The sequence below is a fragment of the Hippichthys cyanospilos genome, chromosome 16 (genome assembly GCF_059441005.1).
Source record: "Hippichthys cyanospilos isolate Australia breed blue-spotted pipefish chromosome 16, RoL_Hcya_1.0, whole genome shotgun sequence".
Lineage (NCBI taxonomy): Eukaryota > Metazoa > Chordata > Actinopteri > Syngnathiformes > Syngnathidae > Hippichthys > Hippichthys cyanospilos.
Genome location: NC_142384.1, coordinates 17,573,578 through 17,597,573, shown reverse-complemented (window position 1 = coordinate 17,597,573; position 23,996 = coordinate 17,573,578). Strand labels below are relative to the sequence as shown.

The following is a 23,996-nucleotide window of genomic DNA, read 5'->3' as shown; positions in this document are numbered from 1 at the left end:
CCAGTCTTGACAACGTTTTGTGACACAATCTGGGTTGTTTTTGACCAAACAGTTTTTACAGTGTGGGTACATCATTTAAATAACCCAAAATAAATTTTGACTCAAGAGAAACGAGTGACCCACAAACAATTCCAAAATTGGGTGTTTTTTAAATGAACTTTTTGGATCAAATGAATAAACCAAAAACAAGCGTTGGTTTCTTTTCGACTCATTTCTCGAGTGTGTGTCAGCTTTCAATTTGTATAAAAAAGGAGCAAAAAACAATTGGCCGGGTCTGTGCTTTTCTTTTGAATTTACATGTTTGGACTGTCGCGGGACCCCGGAGGACACCGGAAGACCTCGGTGACCGGCTTGAGGACGAAGGCGTCTCTCTGGCGCTTCCATTTCAAAGGGAAAGTTTGGAAACCCGATCGGGCCTCGCCGGATTCTAAATCAACAAAGTTGCGTTGATATTGAGGTCTGCTTCGCTCAGGGAACAACAAAGAGGCTCGTCCGTCTTATCTCGCTCCACATCCGTCACCGCGCCGGAGTCCGCAAGTCTGACGACTCCCAAAACTCCAGTGGGAACCCGGTCTGGGCATTCCATATCCGATACGCTGAGCACGAGGACAAATGTAATCTTTTTTGAAGAAAAAAAAACAACTTTTGCAATGATTTCTGTAGTTGACTCATGTTCCAATTAATCTGCTCTTCATTTGAAAACTTCTTCCTGTCACAGCATTAAAAAGAATGATATTAGATTTGCTGTTACCTACAGAAACCCTTTTAAACTTTCATGCTTCAGCAAAGGCTGCTGCCAGCTCACATGGCAAAGATATCAAGGTGTCACATGACTCGCTAGAGCATGGAAGACAGTGGTAACCATGGCAACCGTTTTTTTTTAAGATGCCGCTCACTGATGACGCAAAAAAGAAGGCAAGCAAGTGCATTTGGAATCATGTCAGAGTTGTTTTTATTGCAAGAGTACAAAGAATAAATAGCACCAAAAAAATTACTTCATTTACAAGATGGCCGCTCGTCAGCCACAATGTGCCTCTGACAAATATAGATACCAGAGTGACACGCGACATGTGCCTTTGTGAACACAAAGAAAAAAATAAAATATTGCTATGAGATCTTGTCACATTGAAATTATTTACAATTAAAAAAATGCAAGATATTCTAAATGAAATGTGATATCTCATAAAATTCAACCATTGTCACATTCATTGTTAATTTTATCAATTAATCCTGCAACCTTTCAATATTTCCACTTTATCTCCATCATGGTCATATTTAATGTGGGATCATTTGAATTTTAGTTCCGCAATTTGCATATGTATTGGGCTACAAAAATCATGCAGTGGGCTGCAAATGGTTCTCAGGCCGGGGATTGAACATCTATTTTTTGATAAAAGTATTCATTTTACCTACAGATTTGGGTCAATCCATTTCTGGTTGTTTTGACCAAACGTTTTTAAACCTTTTTACACAAAAAAGGATGAAAAAAATAACCCTAACTGGAGGAAAATGTGGACCACTACAAAGTTTTAAATTACTCAATAGTTGGGTCAGTCCATTTTGACCCAAGAGTTTTCAAGTGTTTTTTAAACCATTTATTATTAACCTTTTCAAAGCAGTTGGGTCAAAAATGACCCAAATTGGGTCAAATGTGGACCAACCCAACTTTTCACCCAAATTGGGTTATTCTTGACTCTACTAGTAGTTTTCAGATGTATTTTGGGGGGGTCAAAAGTCGACCAACATATCCTTTTTAGCCAAAGGTTGGGTGAGTCCATTTTTGATCCGTTGTTCGGGTGCGCAACACTGAATGTGAACCCTATTGGAACAGATAAAAGCAATATATTTGATTAATGTAATAGGTTTTCTTGTGGGGGGAGGGGGGGTGCAATTATACGTATTTTTTGTGGACAACGTATAGCTGTTGGCCGTATTTCCAAGTTTGTTTGTCCCCCCCCCCCCCCCAGTGCACTATTGTCAGGTATTTGCGGATTTTTGTTATTCTCACAGTCGAGTCTCTACAAGCCGCGAGTAGCGGGGGGTATATTTCTGTCGGGCGCAGCGCAACAAGTTACGCCACACTTTAATTGGAGGTGGAACAAAAACAACGCGCGCGTTGACAGCAGTCCTTAAGAGGCGGAGGCGGCTCCGGGTTGGCGGCGCTCACGCGGCGCAGGCGCACTTGCAGTCGGTGATGACTGGGTAGCGCACGGGGATCCAGGCGCACTTGAGCCCCGCCTTCCTGTGCGCGCACCTCCACCTGAGCAGGGTGAGGTGCGCCGACGCGGCGGGCCGGCACGTCATGCCCTCGGGCAGCGAGCACGAGCGCTTGGCCGGGCAGCTGCCGGCGCGCACGTAGCGCGGCCAGAAGCGCGCGCCCAGGTCGCTCCACGAGTGCAGAAGCGGGCAGAAGGAGTAAGCCCAGAGCCAGTGCTGCAGGCGCCGCTTCAGCTTCCTGTGGCGCCGGCCGGGCAGCTGCGCGTCCAAGTCCAGCGCGCGGATCTCCTTGGGCCAGAACCTCTGCCGCGTCTCGTCGTCCTCCGGCGGCTCGGAGCCGGCTTCCGCGAGCGACACGGGCGCCGGCGGCGGCGACAGCGCCAGAAAGCGGGCGTCGAAGTCTCCCAGGAGCGCGCGCAGCTCCGTCTCGTTCAGGTCCCGCTCCCGGGGGTCCAGCGCGGGGTCCGGGTCCTCGCGCAGCTCCACGAGCGGCAGGCTGTCGCTCGGCACCGGTCGCAGGAGGAAGTAGTGCTGGCAGGCGGCCCGCCGCGCCTGCAGCAGCAGCGCCAGCAGCAGCAGCAGCAGCGGCAGCGGCAGCGGCAGCGCGCGCGCCGGCTTGGAGTCCGTCATGTCGCCTGACGCGCGATCACGCCTCCATGTTTGACGCCTCCTCGCGGTTCTCCGTCCGGCCCCTTTTATGCCGGGAGGCGCGCGTGATGTCACCTCGCTCAATGCGCGCTTGTTGTCTGCAGCAGCAAGAGGAGGAGGAGGAGGAGGAGGAGGAGGGGGAGGACATCCCCATGCCTCCTCCTCGGCTGAGGGGGTCGACGCCCCCCTGTCGCTTTTCCAGACTTCCCTAAATCAGCCAGCGCGCATCCGTCTCGCATTGGTCAGGCCTGTTAAGATGCGTAAATCCTTCGCGTGGCGCCCGGGAAATTCTGTGCAACATGTGCTGGATTCTTTCGTCTCCCTTCCTGACACCCCCTTCCACCAAGAAAAATACAAACAAAAACGGGTCGATGCTCAAACGTGAAACGGCAGCGAAGAAGAGGAGCCATTTCAAAAGTGCGCACGAAATGCTCATTTGTGGCCAGGGGAATTGGGAGTTACGAGAATTATTCGCCAAGTGAATTGGAAATGCATTCCTCCCTTCGTGACAACTTAAATTTGGCAAAATTGGGGACAGACAACTATATAGGTAATCAATTTAAACCAAACCCTACACAGACAAAGATGACTGGAAATTTGTGTCAAAATTAGCTGACGTGACTGAAAAAAGCAATTAACCGATTTTTTCATTTGATTTTTGACCCAGGGTTGTTTTGCATATATTTATTTTGACTCAACCTTTCAAGGTCAATGTCAAATTGGGCCAAAGTTTGGCCCGATTGACAAATCGGACCCAAAACGGTGTTGTTTTGTACAAACAAACAAAAACTAAAACACATATATATTTGGGGGTTGTACATTCTAGAAACATCCACGTTAAAAACAACTAAATGGATCAACAAAGACAGAGCCATATTCGGGTCAATTTGACTCAACTTTATATATTATTTCTGACATAAGGTTGTTTTTATGTGCAAAAAGTCCAAAATAAACCAAATGAGTGAAAGAGTGGCTGACAACTTTTTGGGGGGTTATTAACTTCACCCACAAATCAACCCAGTTTTCCATTGTTGTTGTTTGGGTGCCCCAAAATTTGGGCCAAAACAACCTGATTTAACTGAAAAAGGATCTAAATAATTGTTTTGAGGATATTAATTTTGATTGAACTTGTTGGGCTGAATGAAGAATTGGGCTAACCCCAGAATTGGGTTGCTTTATACAACAAAAGTTTGATTCTTTTTTTTAATTTTGTTTTTAACGGTCCCAATCTGCACTGGGACCAGCATAAATCTACTAGAATGGGAAAAATTGATTTGACATATGAGTAAATTGAGCTACAAGTCACAGTATCAGAGTCTGTATTTCCAGCTGGCGCGCTGCTCGGGCGGCACAATATGGCCGCCTGTTGGCTCCCGGGTAAACATCGGCGAGCGAGCGGCGGCCGTGGAAAGTGTCGGCGAGCGCGAAGCTGTCAAAAGTGGAAGATCGTTCTCGTAATGATTGGCTTCTCGGCGGCGCGGCGCAGATAAATGCCTGCTTGTTTGCTTTGTCAATGAGCTAATTCACGCTTGCTTTGGTTCGGGGCCAAACGATGGCCAAAAGTCTGGAAAACGTCAGAGTGGAGTGAATGCCAGCCACGCGCCCCGCCCCCATCAAAAAAAAAAAAAAAAGGCGTGAGAATAAATGGACATTTTATCAAGAAATATAATGGAATAGCGAAAATAAAATGAACATGAGGAATAAAGGCATGTAAAAAGTATTGTACTTAACACTGCATTTTAAATTGTTTTAACTGTGCTAAACAGTTGGGTTCAAAATAACCCACCAACCCAACTTAAACTAACTTCATTTTATTCATTTTACCCAAAAAGTTGGGTTAGTCCATTTTCATTTTGACTCAGTGGTTTTAGAGTTTTTAACCCAAATATTTTCACTCTAAAAACCATAAAAATGCAAATCAAAACAAAAAGGAAAACGACCCAAAATGTTAGTTTATTTATTCTACCCCCAAAGTTGGGTTAATGCAGTTTTTGACAACTGTTTGGAAGCTTCTTTTTTTTTTAAGTACTCTAAAAGCAGTTGTCAAAAACATTTTTTAAACTCCAAAAAAACGTTGGGTCAAACCCAAATCAGGTCAAAAACAGTTGGCTCAAACTATTTTTCACCCAATTGTGGTTTTGAAGCATTTTTTTTAAAGTCCTCTAAAAAATGACAAAAAAACAACGCAAATTGAAAGAACATGAGAACAAGCCAACTTTTGAAAGTATTCATTTAACTCAAATAGTTTGGGAGTAATTTTTTCAACCAACATTTTTTTCACGATTGCCCCTTGTGGGACACCATAGGGAAGCTCCTCAAAAGGGAATTTTTACTTTGCGTTTGAAAGATATAAAAGCATTTTTTTTCCTACGCGTACTTCAGCGGGGGTGGAAGGTGGTGTTTTTGTCACCGGCCAGACGTAAACACCGGAAGCCAACAAAACGGAGAGAAAAGTCAACGCGTCCCCTCAAAAGAGACAAAAGGCACGCGGAGCGAGCGAGCGCTCTTATCTGCCCGCCTGCCGACTTTGACGCGCGCCGCTAATTGCGGCCTCAAGCTGAACGCGCGCGGGCCGGCCCGTCGCTGTTGACTCTGGCGCTTGGCGGGGTTTGTCCTTTGCTAGTTTGTTTAGCACTTTGCTTTTTCACCCCCTCCTCTTCCTCCGTCACTCAAGCGCCTCATCGTATAAAGTGATGCCCCAATGTCAAGTATTATTAAAAACGCGGGTGTCAAACTCTAGGCCAGGGGGCCAGATCCGGCCCGCCACATCATTTTATCTGGCCCGCCAAATGATTATTATGACTTCAAATTTCTGGCTAAAATACCAAATTTGCATGTTTTCTTCCACTTTTACACTTTTTTTTGTTACCAATACCCCTTTTGAACAGTTTTTTAGCGGGATTTGAAAACGTGTGAAATTGATTTGACCGCACAGTCAAAATGGCCTTCCGAGAAACTATAAGTGCCCATGTTTGAGCAGCGTGTCTGAGCGCTATCAACCAAAACACGGACGCCAGTGATGGATGACTCGGCTCTCCATCAAGCTGCCGGAATCCTAAATGGAGCCTGACCGGGGCCGCGCCGGGCGTCCCCCTTTGCAAAAGCGGGTCGGCAAAAGACGCGCGGACGCAGAAGGACGCTCACAGACGACCGCTTGTGTCTCGGCATCGCCCCCCCCCCCTCCCAATTGGCACTTCATAAATCAAGAATCTCTCTTGCGGGATAATAGTGGCCCGATTGTTCATCTGCAGTGGCGGGAAGGAACAAAGCAGAAACACGTCGTTGATCTCCAGTTCTACAGATGAGCCTGAGCTGGATGACTGAGGATCTACACAGACACAATGTTCCTGGATTTATGCCCACAGAGAATACTATATTGATATCTAAAATCAGCAGCGGAGATCTGGATTCTTTGATGGAGATCTTTTCTGGGGATACTTCCAGCTAACAAAAAAGTCATCGGAGACTTCTGATCGGAATTGAGAGCGACAATACAAACTTGATCTTAGGTTTGCTCCCGTTATTCCCCAAACGTTTTTTTAAAAATCATTTCAAGTCAATTCAAAATGAATCCAACACAACATGTGGTTTGGAAGTCGACCAAGACCTTTAGGGGTCCTGAACAAGACAAAACAAAGTCTTTCGGAGGTCAGGAGCAGAACAAGACCAAGACAAAGACATTTGGTGGTCGAAATCAAGACAAGGTTGAGACTTTTTGATAAGACCAACCCCTTTGGAGATCCAGCGCAAGATAAGGCCAAGACCTTTGGCGATCGTGAGCAATACTGGAGGTCGAGACTGAGACCAGACCAAGACTTTCAGAGGCTGACACCAAGACAAGACCACTACTTTTGAAATCTAGACAAAGATAAGACCAAGACTTTTGGAGTTTGAGACTGAGACAAGACCAAAACCTTTGGCAATTGAGACAAACAAAATCAAGATTTTTGAAGGTCAAGACAAACACCAGACCAAGACTTTTGGAGGTTGTGACTGAGACAAGAATTTGTTTAAAAACCCAATTCCAAGATGAGACAGGGACATTGAGACCTAAACAAGACTTTGGTGGATGAGACTGAGACAGGAAACATTTGGAGGTCGAGACCAAGACAAGACCGAGACTTTGTCGGTCCAGACTGAGATGAGACCAAGATTGAGTCCAAGTGCAAGTATTTCGGAGGCTCTACCTGAAATTTCCAAGTTTGTCCTCTTTGACTTGAACTGCAAAAGTTGAGTGTTACCCTGCGAGGCAAATCCGAGTAGTTGAGTAGCTAGCGTGAGCGCGTTTGTCCGCGGGCGCGCGTCCTGGCTGAAATTCCGACGATCCGGGTCGGGTCTTCCAGCTGACATTGTCGAGCGGCGTTGGCAGCTGAACGCCTTCCAAAAATAAGAGCACTAATTGGCCCGTGTTTATTTCTGCGTGGGGAGAACCGCTTAAGTGTTTTTAGCAGCTTGTTTGTGGCTCTCGCTGGGAGGTACAGCACAGTCCACGGCATGGAAAGGACCCCCCCCCCCCCCGCAACCCCCCTTTCTTTAATAAATAAGCCCTTTTATGCTAATACAGTCCGGTTGTGTGCGAGGCCGGCTGACATCATTCGTGTTGACTCATGAGCAGATGAGTGATGCACGCGGACGACTCGCCGGCGAAAAAGTGCAGTCAAGCCGCTGTCTGTCGGGGCCGCCTCGCACACAGCGGACCTCTGTCACCTGCTGAGACCGTCAAACGGGAAGGGGGGGGGGGGGGGGGGGGGGGGGCAGAGCGGAGGGCGGCCGGCCAAGACCGGCGAGCGGCGGCGGCCCGGCTCCACACCTTGACGGCTCGTCACCATGATTTACTTCACGCAGACGAGTCTCGTGCTACGGCGGCGGCGGGCTGTCACGCCAGTCTTGACCACTAATGGGGAGAAGCCAATCACATGACCAGATGCAGGACCCAGCAAATACTCCGCGTGACTTGGTCTTGGGGCACACTAGTCAATGTGTCGGTTTTTGTTCGGATTTGCTTCAATGAAGGAGTCGCTAGAGCACGATTTAGAAATTGGGTGATTCGTGTTCCAATTAATTTGCTCTCAATTTGAAAAGGGAAAATGTACTGGGGGAGTCGGCAGTGGCCACTCAGTCCTGGTGCACGCTAGTCAACGGGTCGGTTTTTGTTCGGATTTGCATCAATCACAGACTCATTAGATCACAATTTAGCCATCTGTTCCTTCATGTTCCAATTAATTTGATATCACTAAAGGGAAAAATGTGCTGGGGGGCTGGCAACAGCCACTTGACTTATTCCTGGTACGCACTTCTCAATGGGTCAGATTTTGTTCAGATTTGCCACAATAACAGAGAACACAATTAAGCAATAGGTTGCTTTATGTTCCAATTAATTTGCTCTTCATTTGAAAGTGAAACATTTACTGTGGGCACAGCGGCCACTTGACTAAGTCCTGGTGCACGCTCTTCAGTAGCTTTATTTTTGTTCACATTTGCCTCAATAATGAACGCAGTCACTGGGACACAAGTTAGCAATAGCTTGCTTCACGTTCACGTCCCCCGATGAGATGAAATCGGCACAGTTCATAATTGAATAAGTCATCTTCAATAAATAAGGGGATCAAAACATTCCATTCATTAGCTAACATTGTCCTCATACAACAAGAAGATCAGCCCTCCACCCAAAAAAATAAATAAATAAATAAATAATGAAGGCAGTAGGTTTTGGTCAGGCGTCAGCACAGCCGCTGGCGAGCGGCAGGTGGCTAACGCAAAGCCACAAACACTTCGGTGTCCCGCGCGAGGCGCCAGACTACCGTGCTGCCGTTTACAACGCCGATGCGTCAATCAAACGGCGGCTCGTTAACCCTCGTCAAAATAGTAAACAGGTCCTGGCCTTTCTCATTCATTTCTCGGGAAATATTACACCGAGCTTGGCGGCCAAGCCACGCGCTAATGAAAGCCCCGAGTCACACGCGCTGCTTTCGTGTCCAAATGAGACCCCGGCCTGTTGGGATGCGTAAACAGCACACGTGGACAACCAGTCCCAAAGATGTCTCAAAACTGGAGAATCACTCGGGGCAAAAATAAACCAATTTGGGCCGATCCGATACTCGGGTTATTTTGAGCCTTCGTTTTCAGTTATTGTGCTCTGTTCAAGTCCCCCAAATTACATTCGGAAGCATCCAAAAATTGGGTTAGCCATTACCATTGAATCGGTGCTGGATCAGTCCATTTGTTTTTAGGTCACACTTTGAGTCTTCAAACACTTGAAAATCAAACTGGATCAGAGTAAACCAAGTCAGAAAACGACCAATCGCTACTCGGGGCAATTTGACCCGACTTTCCGGGTTATCCGTTTCACCGCAAAACTTGTCAGACGAGTTACTCATAAAATAACTTGAACGGTTTGGTTCTTCTGTGGGTTATTCATTTTTACGGAACTTTCTGGGCTTGCGATTTCACCCCAAAAAATAACTCACCCATAGAATAACGTGTTGGGTTGCTTGGTGGGTTATTCATCTAACGCTCTGGGTTATCCATTTCAACCCTTGTTAATTTGAGTTATAATGTCAATTGACCACTAGGTGGCGGCACACTTTTGCTTGCTGTTGTCTAAATTCTAAGGAAGAAGAATGAAAGCAGGATGTTTTTTCCGGTCAACCTATTTTTTTGCTGAAGATTATTGAGTGTGAAATCTTCTTGAAACCTCCGCAAACAGCAAACAGTCGGGATGCGCAAATGAAGATTCATGAAGCGCTTGGGATATTTTTGGACTCCTCTAGATTTAAAGATGCAGTTAAAATGTAATACACTTCCACTGATCTTAGCATTTATCTTTGAATCAAGAGCGCATTTGAGGCTAAAAAAAAAAAGAATCAAAACTATGAAGCTTCATATTTGCCATCACTTTGAAAAATTCAAGGCTATAGGTTGATTTTACGGTAAACATCTTTGGATAGTCTTTTTTTTCATGTCTTTTTCCTTTAAGATGATTCATTTCCACAAAATAAGCAGCGAGTCAGGAATGATTGCGAGCTGGGCCAAAGAGAAAGCAGACGCCGACGTCGAGGCTTCGAGTCAGACGCTAAAGTGAATCCAGATGTGGCGTTATTATTAATATCTGTGGCTGATGAATGGGAAGGTAAAATTACAGGCGGGCGCCAGGCGGGGAGGCCCCGCGTGCCACCCGGGCGCTTCCCCGCCCGCCCGCCTGCCCGGCCCGCCTCCGCTCTCGACACGAGGGGGCGCTCAACGCAGGAAAAAGTCCATTGGGGGTGTCAAGCCAGGGTTTCGCTTTTAGTTTTGGCGTTTTGGCCCGTATGGGCAGACTAGAAAATGTCTCGTCGGGGGTCCCGCGTGGACTCATCTCTGGTTTGCATCCTGAACGGACGCTCGGGGCAATAGCGTTGAATGCAAACGAGACGAAAGGAGCGCTCGATGGGCGCCCCCGTTGGTTTGGCCATTTGTACCTCAAAGCACAACAAAAATACGACAGTGTAAAATGTTTATACTATGCAGTGCGTTGGATCCCCCCCCCCCCCCCCCCCCCCAAAAAAAAAAAGCAGCCAGCTTTACTGTGGCCGCCTGCCTTACGCGCAGACGCCTTCCCGTGACAAGACAAGCACACGCAGTCTAATTATACGTAATGAGCGGCGCTTCGCACAACGCGTTCCTTTCTGTCGCCGGAATAAACACGCCCGCTAAGCGTCGCACACAACGCGCACAAACAACAACGTTAGCGGAGAAGCAAACCAGTGGAACATACTGTACGTCCATTACGCCAACTCGGGGGAATTAAATGTGAACGAGGAAAAACGTTTCGGGGCTCATTAGCTTCATTCCATAGATTTTTGTGTCATGAGATTTGCAAAAATGAAGTTGAAAAAAAAAAAAAGAACACAATCAGTTCTGTTGAATTACGGTTTCAAAATAAAAGCATACATTGGAAATCACTTTTGCTGTTTTTTTTTTTAAATACAAGGGGCAAATACATTTCATAATGATTTAATAAATTATTTTTTTAAATCTATGAATAAACTTAAAATAATATATAACTTATGATTAATTTAATTCCACCAAAACCAATATTTTTACTCACTGTATATTTTAGTTTTAATTCCTAAAAAATATTTTTCCTTAACACATTTAATTTTTAATATCTGACTTTATATTAGAAAAATGAGAAATAAAAAATAACTAAACACCAGAAAAAATATTAAAATTAAATAATAAATAATGAATCCAATACATAAAGTGTATGAAAACATGAAAAATAAAAAGCAATTTAAAAAAAAAACACCAAAAATAATTTAAAAAAAACATTTTTTGCTACCAATTCCACTTTTGAACAGTTTTTTTTCTGGCTAGCTTGAGATACTTTCTTCAAATGAGGTTTCGAATTGTCGTCCACAAGTTCCTCATCGAGGACAAAATGAAAAACACGATGAGACATTCTCGAAATACTTGGCTTTCCATCTCAAGCGGCCGGCTCGTATTCCTCCGCTTGCTTTCCTGACCCCACTTGCGGAAAACCGCGCTCGCGACCGTTTTGATTTATCGGGAGGAATTCCCAGGCCGATTTCCAATCAAGCGTAACGGACGGAGTTTGCGATTCCGAATTCTAGATAAGAGAGGTGACGTTTCAAAACGGCGCCACGTTGTCGCGCGCGACTGCACGTACGATAGACAACAATCGGGCTAACAATTTTTTCAATTTTCTGAATTTCTCAAGGGACCGATCACCGCCAACGGACTTTTTCGAAGAAGAGACCTGATCTGTATTTTTGTTTGTTTGTTTTTTGGCGGCAGCAATTTGTCGCCCGCAAAACGCGTTTGACTTGAAATTAGAGCGTGACGTAAACACGGAAAGAAAAAGGCTTCCCGCCGCCGCTAGCTTATTTGACCACGCATATTTCTCACGCCAAGCGTATGGTGAAAATGCCGAATGAGGCGTCCGCTAATTGAGCGTATCGTTGTTGGATCAAACAAATTTTGAACGTTGTACTGAATAATATCCCGGCCGACCATTTGTAAACAACGTGTTGACGATGGCGTTGATGTAGCTAACGGACATGCCGTGAAATACTGCACATACTGTAGATACATATGTATACGTACATATACTGAACACTGTAGTAGTGGGGTTTTTTTGTACTTTAGATGTACAGTACATTTGCTTACTTCTCAAGTACAGTTCAGTTGTATTTAACTTAGTAAAGGTGCCCTTGTATTTTTTCGGAGCCACTGACACACATCGACACACCTCGTGCCATTGCCATCACATTCCGGCCAGAATCACTTTGATCCCTGAGCTCTACCTAGCCCCCCTCCCCCCCCAGCCAATAATGTGTACTTAACTAAACTAACACAATAAAAGCAATCTTGTAACCTCCAAACAACTTCAAGTCTGCAGAGTTCTCAGTGTGCTGAAAATTTCTACATCACCTCTGTGCCTGCCCCTCCTTTTGCACCCCCCCCCCCCCCCATAGCATGAACTGGGGCCTGGAGAGTGGACACAGCAGGGGGTGGGGTGGAAAAATGAAGGAGGGATCACTGCGGTGTCAACTGTACCCCCTACAACAACAAAAATCCTGACACCCCCTTTGATCACTGGCCCTTGGTGACAACGCACCATTCCGCGCTAAATTGCCATGTCACTATACACACATGCGCACGCACACATTGGAAAAACATGGGACATGCCACCCACAAAAGCTTTTTTTTTTACCCTCTCCTACTCGCATTAGCACCCGTGAAGAAACACTTGAACGTACTAACAGACACCTTGAAAAATATATGTATATGAAATATACATATACGTGTAAATATACATTATACAGTATACTTTTACACACATATATATACATATATGCATATATTATACATATACAGTACACAGATATATATGTGATCTAGATGAGATCTAGACTGTCTTACAAAATGCGAGTTCAGATCCATGTGAACTATTCAATGTGCTTGTCAAAAATGTCAATTTTTTTTTCCTCGCCGCTTTGTCTTCAAGACGTGGGCGTGGCAGCCCGGCTGATAGACACGCAGGAATTTATTGGAGCGTGGCGGCCAGAAAACACGCAGCAGGGAGAAATAGGAGGAGAGCAAGCTCCTCCAAGCACCCGATGGTCTTGTTTGAATGCGTCCCGTGGAAATTGGCAGAAAAACCCAAAGAGAAGAGCAAAAAGGTCAAACGGGGCAGGACGACCAGGACGGGCCGGGCCGGGCCGGGCCGGGCCGGGCGCACGCCGGCTATCAGCTGCGGTCATCTGCCGCACAAATGAGCCAAAAGCGCTTGAAAAATAAGCTCGGCGGCAGAGACGTTATTTTGTTACGTCTGGCAGACAGAGAGGCACCTGGGAAATCTGACCTGACGTCCAGCGAGGGAGGGGGCCGCGGAGGGGGCGTGACCCGGCCTCATCTGACTTTCAGTTTGGCGACCAGACAAAAATTGCCTGTGAACGCCGGACAAATTGTTGAATTGTCCAAAACGTGACCAAAAAAATCCTCTAGACCGAAAGGCGTTGGGTCGGGAAACACGCACAAATTTGGGGTTGTGATTTCAGACAAAAAGTTGGTCCAAAAGAATAACAAACTAATGCAGATTTCGATTAGTTTTTGCTTATTTCGTTTATTCATGTACCGACACTAGAAAAACTGTCGAATCACTGGCGGCTCATTGGGTTATTTATCTTAAAAAGTTGGGTCAAAATGAATAACCCAAAAAACGAAACTACAAAATGACTCTTTTTTTTTTTGGCAGCGGAAGTTACATACAAAGCAACCCAATTTTGTGGTTTGTTTTTGGGTTATGTCATTCTTTTATGTACCCTAAAAGCCAGGCCTATACTGCAATAACCCAAGATGAGACAAAAAGAGACTGACAATGTATTGGGCTCAGCGTTCAGCACAGAGAATTGCTTCAAAAAGAATAACCCAAAATTAGGTGATTTTGACCCACATTTTTGGGCTAAATGGGTTTTGGTACAAAATGACCCCGTTTTTTTGTTTGTTGTTTTCATATGACCCAACCTTTGGGTTAAATATACAGCCAAAAAAGTTGAATTTCCGTTTTTGACACAATTTGGGTCTTTTTTATTTTTTTACAGTATACCCAGTGTGTCCTGACCTTCCCAACCTGCCCCCCTTCCTCCAAGATGGTATAGTAAATAACCCAAGGTCTGATCTGTGCTCACTATTCGCTTTGTTGTATTTTTGTATTTTTTTGACTGACATTTGATGTTATATACATTCTAAAATACACGTGTGAAAGATTGAAAGTTGCCCACTAGCATCTCAAGTTGTTTTTCTGTTCCGCTTGCTTCAACAGCTTGAGCCATGCAAGTCCAGCCCTTAGGCATTACTGCCATCTAGCGCCGATGACTTCACACTGCACTTATTCATAAATCAGCTTTTTTTTCCCCTCTTGTCACTTGTAATGCTCATATTTGAATCAAGTCCTCCTAGACATTTTGTGCAATCGTCTTCAAATGCTGGTTTCTTTTTTGTATTATGTTGCCATGGCGACGCGCTGTTCACAAAGAAAAAGGATGCTGATTTTGAAGGCTCGAACTTGGCGGCGTACTCGTGAAACCTTAGCCCACCCGGTTAATATCATATTCACAACACAGCTGCTTTATTATAAAGATTTGTTTACTGACCATAACATTTTTGACAATCGGCGCGAAGGTTCGCAAAGGGAACATTTGTACAGCCGGAGACACAAAAGTCTCCAAATTTCAGCCAATTCCCAACGATTATTCACATTGCATATGTCATTTTGATCGTAAACATTTTTCAAGTGATCATGCCTTCAAATGATTCCGCCAACATAAATAGGCTTAGATTGCACATATATAATGGAGTGTGTGTGTGTTGTTGGTTTTTGCTGCATGGTGGGGACCAAATCCCACATTTTACTGACCTCTGGCACTTGTGTGGACCCCACAAGTTCCGACCTTGTTTTGAGGGTCGAGACTTGCTTTCAGAGTCCATCTTTGAATTGGACTTTAGTTGAGATTAGGGTAAGAGTTAAGTAATCTGTTGTGATGCTTAAGGTTAGGGTTTTGGAGAGGAGGGGTGTCAAACTCGTTTTAGCTTGCGAGCCTCATGGAGGAAAATCTATTCCCAAGTGGGCCGGACCAATAAAATCATGGTATATATTTAGATAACTCTAAAACAACAACTTCAGATCTATTATAATCATCTTGTGGTCCAGATTAATCCAGTTTGCGGGCCAGAACCGGCCCGTGGGCCATATGTTTGACACCCCCGGTTTAGGGACTAGGAAATGCATAAGCCAACGGGATGTCCCCACTACGATAGCAAAACCGGCTTGACTGCGTGTGTGTGTGTGTGAATGAAAGACAGCAGGAAAAGACCAAGGCGAGCGTCCCAACATCCCCGCCACTCACTTCGAAGACTGGCGCGTCCTCACTTGCTGTGACAGTAGTGCGGGTAGTTGGCGCACGCCTTCTTCATGTCGGTGAGGAAGCCCGGAACGCCGCTCTGGTGAGACGCAAAAAAAAAAAAAAAAGAACGAGACCACGTAAGTAAGGTAACGTGCCAACAGAACATGGAAGGAAACGCTTCCATACCTTGGCCGCCCAGTTGACCAGCCAGGTGGGAATCAGGCCACCGGGATTGTCAAAGTAATTCATGAACACTGCCAAAGAGCAACCAAAAAAAAAATCACTCATGAACATTCGATTTCTATCGTTTAAAAATGGTTTTCATTTCACTTTAGATTTTTGGGAGATGCTGGTTCTTAGCTTCAACTTCTGTTCCATTTGTTTTTAATAGCGCGTTTTCTCAATTTCTGCATTTATTTTGAGCCAAATTGTTGTCTGGTATTTTATAAACACTAAACAATAGTAAATAATAACTGTGTGGAGGCATAGAATTTTTTGACACGTTTCAACTCAATTCCAATTCATCCGATTTACGCCATTCCAATTTCAACATGTTCCAAACATTCACGTGAGGGTTGCTCGTAGGTTTGGTATTCCAAATATTTTCCCACAATTCCCTATTTTCCATCCCAAAAAGTGCCATTCATTTCCAATGGGAGATTTGTTTTGAATTCACCTCAGCTCCGAGCTTCCCGAGGTCTTTTCGTTTCGCTAATTCTGTCAATTCCCCGGTATTTGGGTCACCTCTGGTTCCGGTGTCGCCGTGGGCTTCCATGGCAACCGTCTGCTTGTAGTCTTTGACCCTCAGCACGCCGTTCTTCTCCGGGTACGGCGTCTCGGGAGAGCTTCTGGCCAGGATGACCCAGATCTTCCTGCCGTCTACGTCCAGCAGGCGGCGCTCCCTGATGTACAGATACTGAATGGGCGCATCAAGGAAGACGACGCCGGAAGCGCCTCGCCCATTCTCGGGGGAAGGATACGTCTCTGTTGGACAGCGGGAAGGGGTACTTGACTTCCCAGTAGATGGCCGACTGGCCGTCAATCTCCTTCTCCACCAGCTCTGACAAGCACGAAAATCCTCTTAAAAACATCCACGTGCAAAAGAAGACCTTCTACTACATGGAATTGCTTCTTTACTTCAGGAATTTCAAGATTAATGTAATATAACTATGACTTCATTGCCTTCAGTGTTAAATAATTCAGTATATAGATCTTTAACGTCTAAAGCCGTCACTGGCTATGAATGAGTTTATGCTAGCAGGTTGGAAGGGAGGCGGAGCTACAAATGGGCATCTACTGTACGTCTCAACGAGGCTACGAGAACGCTGGCAAACAAGCGCGTATGTCTCAACGAAGCTACAAAGACAAGACTCCAAAATGTGCGTCTATGTCCCAACGAGGCTACAAAAACGAGTCTATTCACTAGCTCCAGCTTACCTGGCGCTGTCTGCAGATGGGCGTGAAGGCAGAGACAAATAATTGAGGTTGCGAGCATGCGCATGTTTTTAGCCGCAAGTGGGGACCGTGGACTCACCTTTCACGTAGGAATCCCAGTGCTTGCGGTACGCCAGGTCCATGTAGACGTCGGCGCAGAGCTCCGCCTCGCAGTCGTCCAGCGAGCCAAATACTTTGTACTCGTAAAGACCCGTTTCCTGAAAACAAACATTTGTCAGGAACGCATCGCTACGATCAGGGTTGTCCAAAGTGTTTCCTTGGAGGGCCGCATACAAAAAAAACCTTTTTGTTTGATTATGTTTTTTAAATAGCAATGCATTCCATGTCAAAATGTGTATTTAGTATTTGCCACGGACCGTTGAAAAGTGCACGGCGGTCCACAAATGGTCCCCGAGCGAGCCGTAGTTTGGACACCGTGGCCACATGACTGCCGCTAATCTCAAAGCGCATGACTGGAGATCATGTGAGGAGGTTTAATCGGCCCGCAAGGCGATTTCATCAGTTTACAGTAGGTTATTGGATATACATATTTTGACGTCATCTTATGTGTTCTATACAAAACATGTTATGAATAAATGAAAAACAGAAAATTTGTCATAGAAAAAAATGCTCCTCCAGAAGATGGCAGAAGGTCCCCACTTAGAAGGGTTATTCACTGGTTGAGACGTTCACATTTGAATTTTCTGTTTCTTTGTCGAATCTTTTGATGTGCAACGCTTTTAATTCTTTGAGGTGTTTTGTGTCAGCTTTGCATCATTCTGCCACCAATCAATTAAAAGCCACAAGATTACGGCATCACACATATGCCGATTTTAAAAGCTGGCGTGTATGAATCAATGTGTGCAATTCTATTTTCATAAGCCTTCATTTCATAATTTTAGCGAAGGGCATGTTTAAATTCCAGTCATATCCAAAGAAGTTTGGTGGCACTTCAAGAAGTCAGGTTCCACCTAGATGAACGTTATTTCCCGAACTAACCTAAGCACACGCCTCTAAAACCATCAACGCAAGATGAAATATCAATAAAATGTCAACGATTTCCGATTTCGGGACCTTTGGAGCGTTTATGGCGCGGCAGCGTTGAACCCGGCAGTGCAGTGGCAAAAGGCGCTTTTATTTTGTTTGGCGAATGTGCAACCTGCTCTAGAAGTCTGTAAATTTTGACGCCCATGGTCTCGGTAAAAAGCTGCCATCCTCCGTCCAGCTGGGGCTCGTCCAGCTCCTTCCAGGCGACCGCAAAGTCTTCATCTGTGAAGCGCAGCGACATGACGATGCGATACGACTGTCAAAGCGACGATTCTGATAACGCTAGCTTCCGATCACAATCACCAAAGTAAAAGAATCTGAAAACGCTTTAACGGGATATTATAATCAGGATTGAAAATAAAAGCATGTGAACCTGTGAGTCCGGATGCGCCAAACACTCCAGTTAAATTGTGCTCGATATTTTTTAGTTTTATTCCGAAAAGCCGTGTTCCTTAAAAATATCTAATCCATACTGAGGTCATATTAGATTTAAAATTGAGCCCAAATAGTGATATACAACTTATGACTGCCAATGAGCAGCTTCTAAATGACCACTACATTTGTTCCATTGCATGAAGAAGCCAGGGAAACAAATCGCAAACATGTTTTTTGCCTCATATTTTTCTCTCAATAAAATCGTTCATCTATTCATTATTACCTCAAGAAACTAACGTACTGCGTCTCCCTGCACCAAGTGTGCTTTTATTGCGTAATTCCAGAGCGGAAACAGCAGATTTTCATCTCGTGTGTGCAAACTGACACACGCGTTGCGTTGTCAATGGAAGCGAGTCGGTGTGACGTCAGTGTGAGTTTCGAGAGCGACCAGCGTACTCATGAATGAGACGCGCAGCGACAATGCGCAACTCGAACCCAAATCAAATCTTCTCGTTACTCGCGACGCAAGTTTGAAAACGGGAGAAGTCCACTTCGACTCCAGAACAGACATGGATTTCGAATTCCAGGTGAGACACTTTTTTTTTTCTTTTTTTTTTTTACTGCGCAGCTGAACTTCGAAGACTTTTCTTGTGGAGATGGAAAATGAGTTTCCTCACGTGTACTACAATTAATGCATCCAATCAAATGTGGGAGATGTTTGCTGTGTAGAAAATAACGATTGCTTGCTTCCTTAATTCGGACCTCGAAGTAGAATAAGAGTGCTGCGGTTATTAGATAGAAAACACGATAAAGACAAAAGAAAAAAAAGGTCAAAAAAGGATTGACTCAATATTTGCGTCAATTCGACCCAACTTTCTGTTTTGTTTTATACAAATCAAACAAACGTTTTAAGTTTTCTTGTACAAAACGACACCTTTTTTGGTTGGTATGTGTTTCTAGTTTTGAGCCATAATTGTGTTTTTTTTAACACTGTTTTTAGATTATGGGAAAAAAATAGAGGTTCTCAACGTGAGTTTTTAAAAGGGATCCTGCTGGAATTAGCAAATGGGTTTAATGCTTTTGAATGCTGAGACAGGACCGGCACAGTTTTATTTTCGAATTAAAAGCAAATCAATTGCAACACAGAGTAACATGCTGCTAAATTGTGTATGTGACTCCTTTTTAAAACATGCTATAACTTCTATAACTTTTAGTTTTTTTTTTTATTCTAGACAGAAACTAACCCAAAACCTTCTCAAATTAAGAGCAAATAAAATAGAACATTAAATATTTGATTGCTATATTTTTATAGTGGCTCCTTTGCATGCCTTTAAGTATCAATCAAAATTAATGCATTTTAATTCAGTGAGAAAATTGAGATTATTCTTTTCAAATTAAGAGCAATTTTCAAATTAAGAGCAATTAAGAGCACAAAAATGTGGAAGTGGGCCGTGAGTGGCCCGCGGGCCGTAGCTTGGGAACCCCCGTTTACACAAATTTGTGCGGTCATTCCTTACGCAATTGTCCATGACGAGTCAGAAATAAACCACGTTATGCGATTGTTGTTTTGTGTCGCTGGATAAAATACGCTTGGCGATAACGCAGCAAAAAATAAATAGTTTGGAAACGTGATCAAATCTGACATGTCAAGGCACAGCAAGTTCTTTTTTTCGCCCAAAAATTCTTTGTGCTGTTTCCTCTGTACTTGGCAGAAAAAATATTTCACAGTGTTCCCAACACAAGGAGTCATCTTTTGGATGAGAAAAAAAATGCACAATTGAATAAAGTAGAATACATAGAAAGCTGTGTTTTATTCCAATTCATTTGCCCTTCATTTGAAAAGGAAAATGTACTGTTCCTGTCAAGGCTTTTAACAAAAGATTTGCTGATTCCTGCAGAAAGCCTGTTCTAAATCTCACGTATCCCCATTCGAAAACCACTGTTCTAGTTTAGGAGACATGAGGTTAAAAAACGAAGAAAAACATAAACGGACGTTTAAAAAAAATAAGTCATCTCCTTCTTTTCAATCGATCGATCAAGTAATTGAACATATTTTCTCTACACTTTAATGTAGTGTTTCTGTCCAATCCTTTGCTCTTTACTTTGAGCGTTGAAAGAAGGCAGCAGGGAGCTGAAATTTCACCCAGAAGCTGACAACGTGAAAATTCGACGTGGCACGCCCACTTCGCTATGGCGCTCGTAGGATGGTGCCACCCTTTGAATAAAATAATAACGTGGAAGAAAATGACCCAAACACGGCCCAAAAAAACACATAATGGCAATAAAGGTAGCAAAAGATAAGGAGCTGACTTTTTCAAGGTAAGCGAGTTGCTCAGTTCATCCTGGAACACGGCGCGGGGGAAATGTTGTGAAACTAATTGGATGATTAATCAGGGCCAGCTGCGGTCGCATTTTGCAATCTCCCAACGCAAACAAAAGCCAAACATGTGCGGACGGGCGAGTTGAACTTTTGCCGCGGGGGGGGGGGGGGGGGGGGGGGGCCCCGCCGCCCCGGCTCGTAATGTCATCTCCCGCGCTCTCCGGGGAATGTCTCAGCTCGCGCCGGCCCGGAGGCTCCTGCGTCATCGGGCCCGGGTCGGGGGGCGGCCCGGAATGCGGGGGTTACGCGGGTTCGCCGCGACGCCCGCCGACGCCTCGCCGGGAATTCTGACGACAAACATCTGCGGGAGCCTCGCTCGTTGTTGATGACGCGCTTTCCGGGACCTTCCTCAACGTTCCCCGTGGGCGCGCGGGGCCCGGCTGGCCCGGGCGGGCCCCAAACGGGAGATCCGAAGGGCCTCGGCCACAGGAGGAAAACCGGCCTACTCGGAGTCTGCGCTCGTTGATTGCGGCGGCGCCCCCTCGATCGTTTTCATGGGGCCGGCCGCGCGGGATTACCGTAATTCCCCAAATATAGGGCCCGCCCTTCATTTGAGGCTCACGTTCTGGTATTTTTACCGCGTATGAAAACGGGTCTTCCGAAAACTCTTGGTCCTCCCTTCTTTTGAGTCGAAAAGAAAACACCAAACCCTGAACTTTAAAAACAATTGGGTCCAAAAAAGGAAAAAAAAAATCACCAAAACGGGTTCAACGCGCACTCCGTAACTTATTGGCTTATTCTTTCATCTTAAATCTTTCATCACGAATGCTGTTGGTCCCTTTTAGACCCAACTTGGGTTATTTTTGTTGGGTTATTGTTTTTACTAGGCGGAAAGCGAAGAAGCGGTACCGATTTTGGATAGTTCTAGTCAGTTCTAGTTGCAACGGAAGGAACTTTCAATGGAACAAAACCACATGTCGCCCCCGCAGGCGGGCGGACCCGATTGAGGACGCGGCCTCGCCCATGACCCCGGAGACCCCGCCGGACCGCGCCATGCCGGAAGACGGCGCTCGGGACGGCGCCGGGAAAAGCGGGGCGGGCGACGCGCCCGCCGCGACGGTCAGCATCCCGCTGGTCAACGAGGTCCAACTGGCGGCGGCCACGGGCGGCGCCGAGCTGTCGTGCTACCGCTGCACGGTGCCGTTCGGCGTGGTGGTTCTGATCGCCGGCGTGGTGGTGACGGCGGTGGCGTACAGCTTCAACTCGCACGGATCCACCATCTCCTACTTGGGTCTGGTGCTGCTGGCGGCCGGACTGGCGCTGCTGGCCGCCAGCGCCCTCTGCTGGAGGGTCCGGCTGGAGCGAAAGAAGGAGCGGCGGCGCGAGAGCCAGACCGTGCTGGTGACCGATCAGAGGAGACTTTTCACGTGAACCGCCGGAGGCGGGGGACCCCGGGTCACGTGACTCTGCTCAATGGGACTCCTGCGGGCGGTTTTGGCATTCGCTAGACCAAGACCTTTGGAAGACTCCACTAGACTCGACGTGCGCTCGAACGATGGCGGATTCCGTGCAAAAGGAAGAGAAGGTCCCCAACAAAGTTCCGATTCACTTTTCATATCTTTTATGCGGGAACGAAACTCAAGCACTTGTCCGAGTCCAGGATGACTTGTTGACCCCTTCAAACATTTTACATGGACGTCACGTTGCAGCGTGAACTGATGGTACCCAATGCTACCAACTTTGCATTTAGTTCTCATTTTTTTTGCCAAGTATCCCCCTTACCAGCACAAATATATGTATATATATATATATATATATATATATATGTATATATATATATATATATATATATATATATATATATATGTTCCAATTGATTTGCTCTTAATTTGAAAAGGAAACTACACTTTTCTTGCTGTAAATTTGATTTGCTTTCCTGTGTACCCACTGTAATATTTTTTCCCCCTAACCAGCGTAAATAGTTTTTGTATGAAAAAACGAAATCTGGATCCTCTGCCAGAAAATCAACATGACAATATAATGGCAATGATAAGTTATTGATAATTTAGCAACGTTGCTTTTTGTTCCGATTGATTTGATCTTAATTTGAAAAGAAAACCACACTTTCCTTGTCCCACAAAAAGCCATAAATTAGATTTGCCTTCCTGTGTGCACCCTGTGATTTTTTTTCTTCCCCAACTAATCCAACACAAATATTTTTTGTACGAAAAACAAATCTGGCTCCTCTGCTGGATAATCTCATCACTAATTACGATCATGGTAATATAAAAACGTGATTACTATAACATCAGTAAGTTGCTTCATATTGTAGGTCATGTGCTTTTAATGTGAAAAATAAATGTACTGTTCCTGTCACTGCATTAAATGAGATTTGCTGATATCGCCAGAAATCCTGTTAAAAATCTTAGCAGCCCCCTTTTAAGTGCGACTGTTCTAAGAGACAATCGAAACGTGTCAAACGATTCTCAAACAATAAAATCGGTCTCACGTTTGCGTGGGAAATGTTTGAGATGAGCGGTGAGATTCATCTTCTAAATGTAGTGATGAATCGAATCAAGTCCAAGATTTGAGATCAAGTCACATTTTACCACTATGAACTCCTCCAAATGTGCCTTGACACATTTTCATCATTGTGTCAATTATGTTCGTCAGAATTATGCAAAATAATCCTAATGACTTTTAAAGTGTTCCCAACACAAGGAGTCATCTTTTGTATGTAAAAAAAAAATGTACGACCATTTGAATAAAGTGGAATACATAGAAAGTTGTGTTATGTTCCAATTAATTTGTTCTTGGTTCGAAAAGGAAAACGTACTGTTCCTGTCAAGGCATTAAAAGAGATTTGCTGACACCTGCAGGAACCTTGTGTTCATATGTATTTTTTGGTGGGCGTCAACCTATGTACTTCATGTATTAAAATAGTAAAAAAAATGATAATCGCAAGAGTAACTACACTGTATATTTACATGTTTATGAAATTGAAATAGGAATATTTATTACGTCATAATTCGAGTATTATGACTTTTGACATTATGGGAGTCCAGGCTAAGACAATCATCGAAGTTATTGAAAGGCTTGCAAATGTCATAAGTTGGCCATTGGCGCCACCCGGTGGTCTTGGGGTGCCAACACAAAAACTTCTATTGCGCCGAGTTGCCGTTGAAAGGATTATTGCAATAAAATTGTCGATAAAACATGGGGTTTTCAATATGTCCAATATTGAATACTGACAATATTTCCACTTTTAAATGGCTGTAATTGAGCCTGACATGGGCTAAATTTGACACCTCCCTCTCGACCTCCCGTTTGCAAGCATTTAGAAAGGACAGCGGTGTGGCATATTGAAACTTGTCATGTTTTGACAATCCATGCGATAGTTTAGCCCGCTAGCGCGTTTTTGTATGCTCGTCATTAGATATTAAAAATCAAAAACATCAAAAAGCCCGAGTTGGGTCAAAATTTCCACCAGGAGTCGAGTTAACACGCGGACCATGTCAAAAGGTAATTTTTACAGATACCACAGGCCG

General features: G+C 44.8%; 3 protein-coding genes across 4 annotated transcripts; 1 reads left to right on the top strand and 2 right to left on the bottom strand.

Annotated features, from left to right (window-relative positions):
• Nucleotides 1–264: 264 nt before the first annotated feature.
• On the bottom strand, nt 265–18,033 carry pctp (phosphatidylcholine transfer protein). 2 transcript variants are annotated; one of them, XM_088437679.1, is made up of 7 exons: nt 17,866–18,033; nt 16,807–16,924; nt 16,253–16,332; nt 16,017–16,188; nt 15,459–15,526; nt 15,276–15,369; nt 265–709 (listed from the first exon to the last, which is right to left on the bottom strand). In XM_088437679.1, the coding sequence occupies exons 1-6, from the start codon at nt 17,992–17,994 to the stop codon at nt 15,295–15,297; spliced, it is 642 nt and encodes a 213-aa protein (XP_088293805.1). In that variant the 5' UTR covers nt 17,995–18,033; the 3' UTR covers nt 265–709; nt 15,276–15,294. The 2 variants fall into 2 exon arrangements, with proteins under 2 accessions (XP_088293805.1, XP_088293804.1); XM_088437678.1 differs by lacking the exon at nt 265–709 and having other exon boundaries at nt 14,474–15,369.
• Nucleotides 936–2,847, bottom strand: nog1 (noggin 1). Its single transcript, XM_088437677.1, has one exon. The coding sequence runs from the start codon at nt 2,845–2,847 to the stop codon at nt 2,164–2,166; it is 684 nt and encodes a 227-aa protein (XP_088293803.1). The 3' UTR covers nt 936–2,163.
• Nucleotides 18,034–18,564: 531 nt separating the features above from the next.
• Nucleotides 18,565–23,233, top strand: tmem100a (transmembrane protein 100a). The gene is made up of 2 exons (XM_088437385.1): nt 18,565–18,715; nt 21,438–23,233. Exon 2 carries the CDS (start codon nt 21,472–21,474, stop codon nt 21,877–21,879), a length of 408 nt encoding a protein of 135 aa, XP_088293511.1. The 5' UTR covers nt 18,565–18,715; nt 21,438–21,471; the 3' UTR covers nt 21,880–23,233.
• The last annotated feature ends 763 nt before the right edge of the window (nt 23,234–23,996 follow it).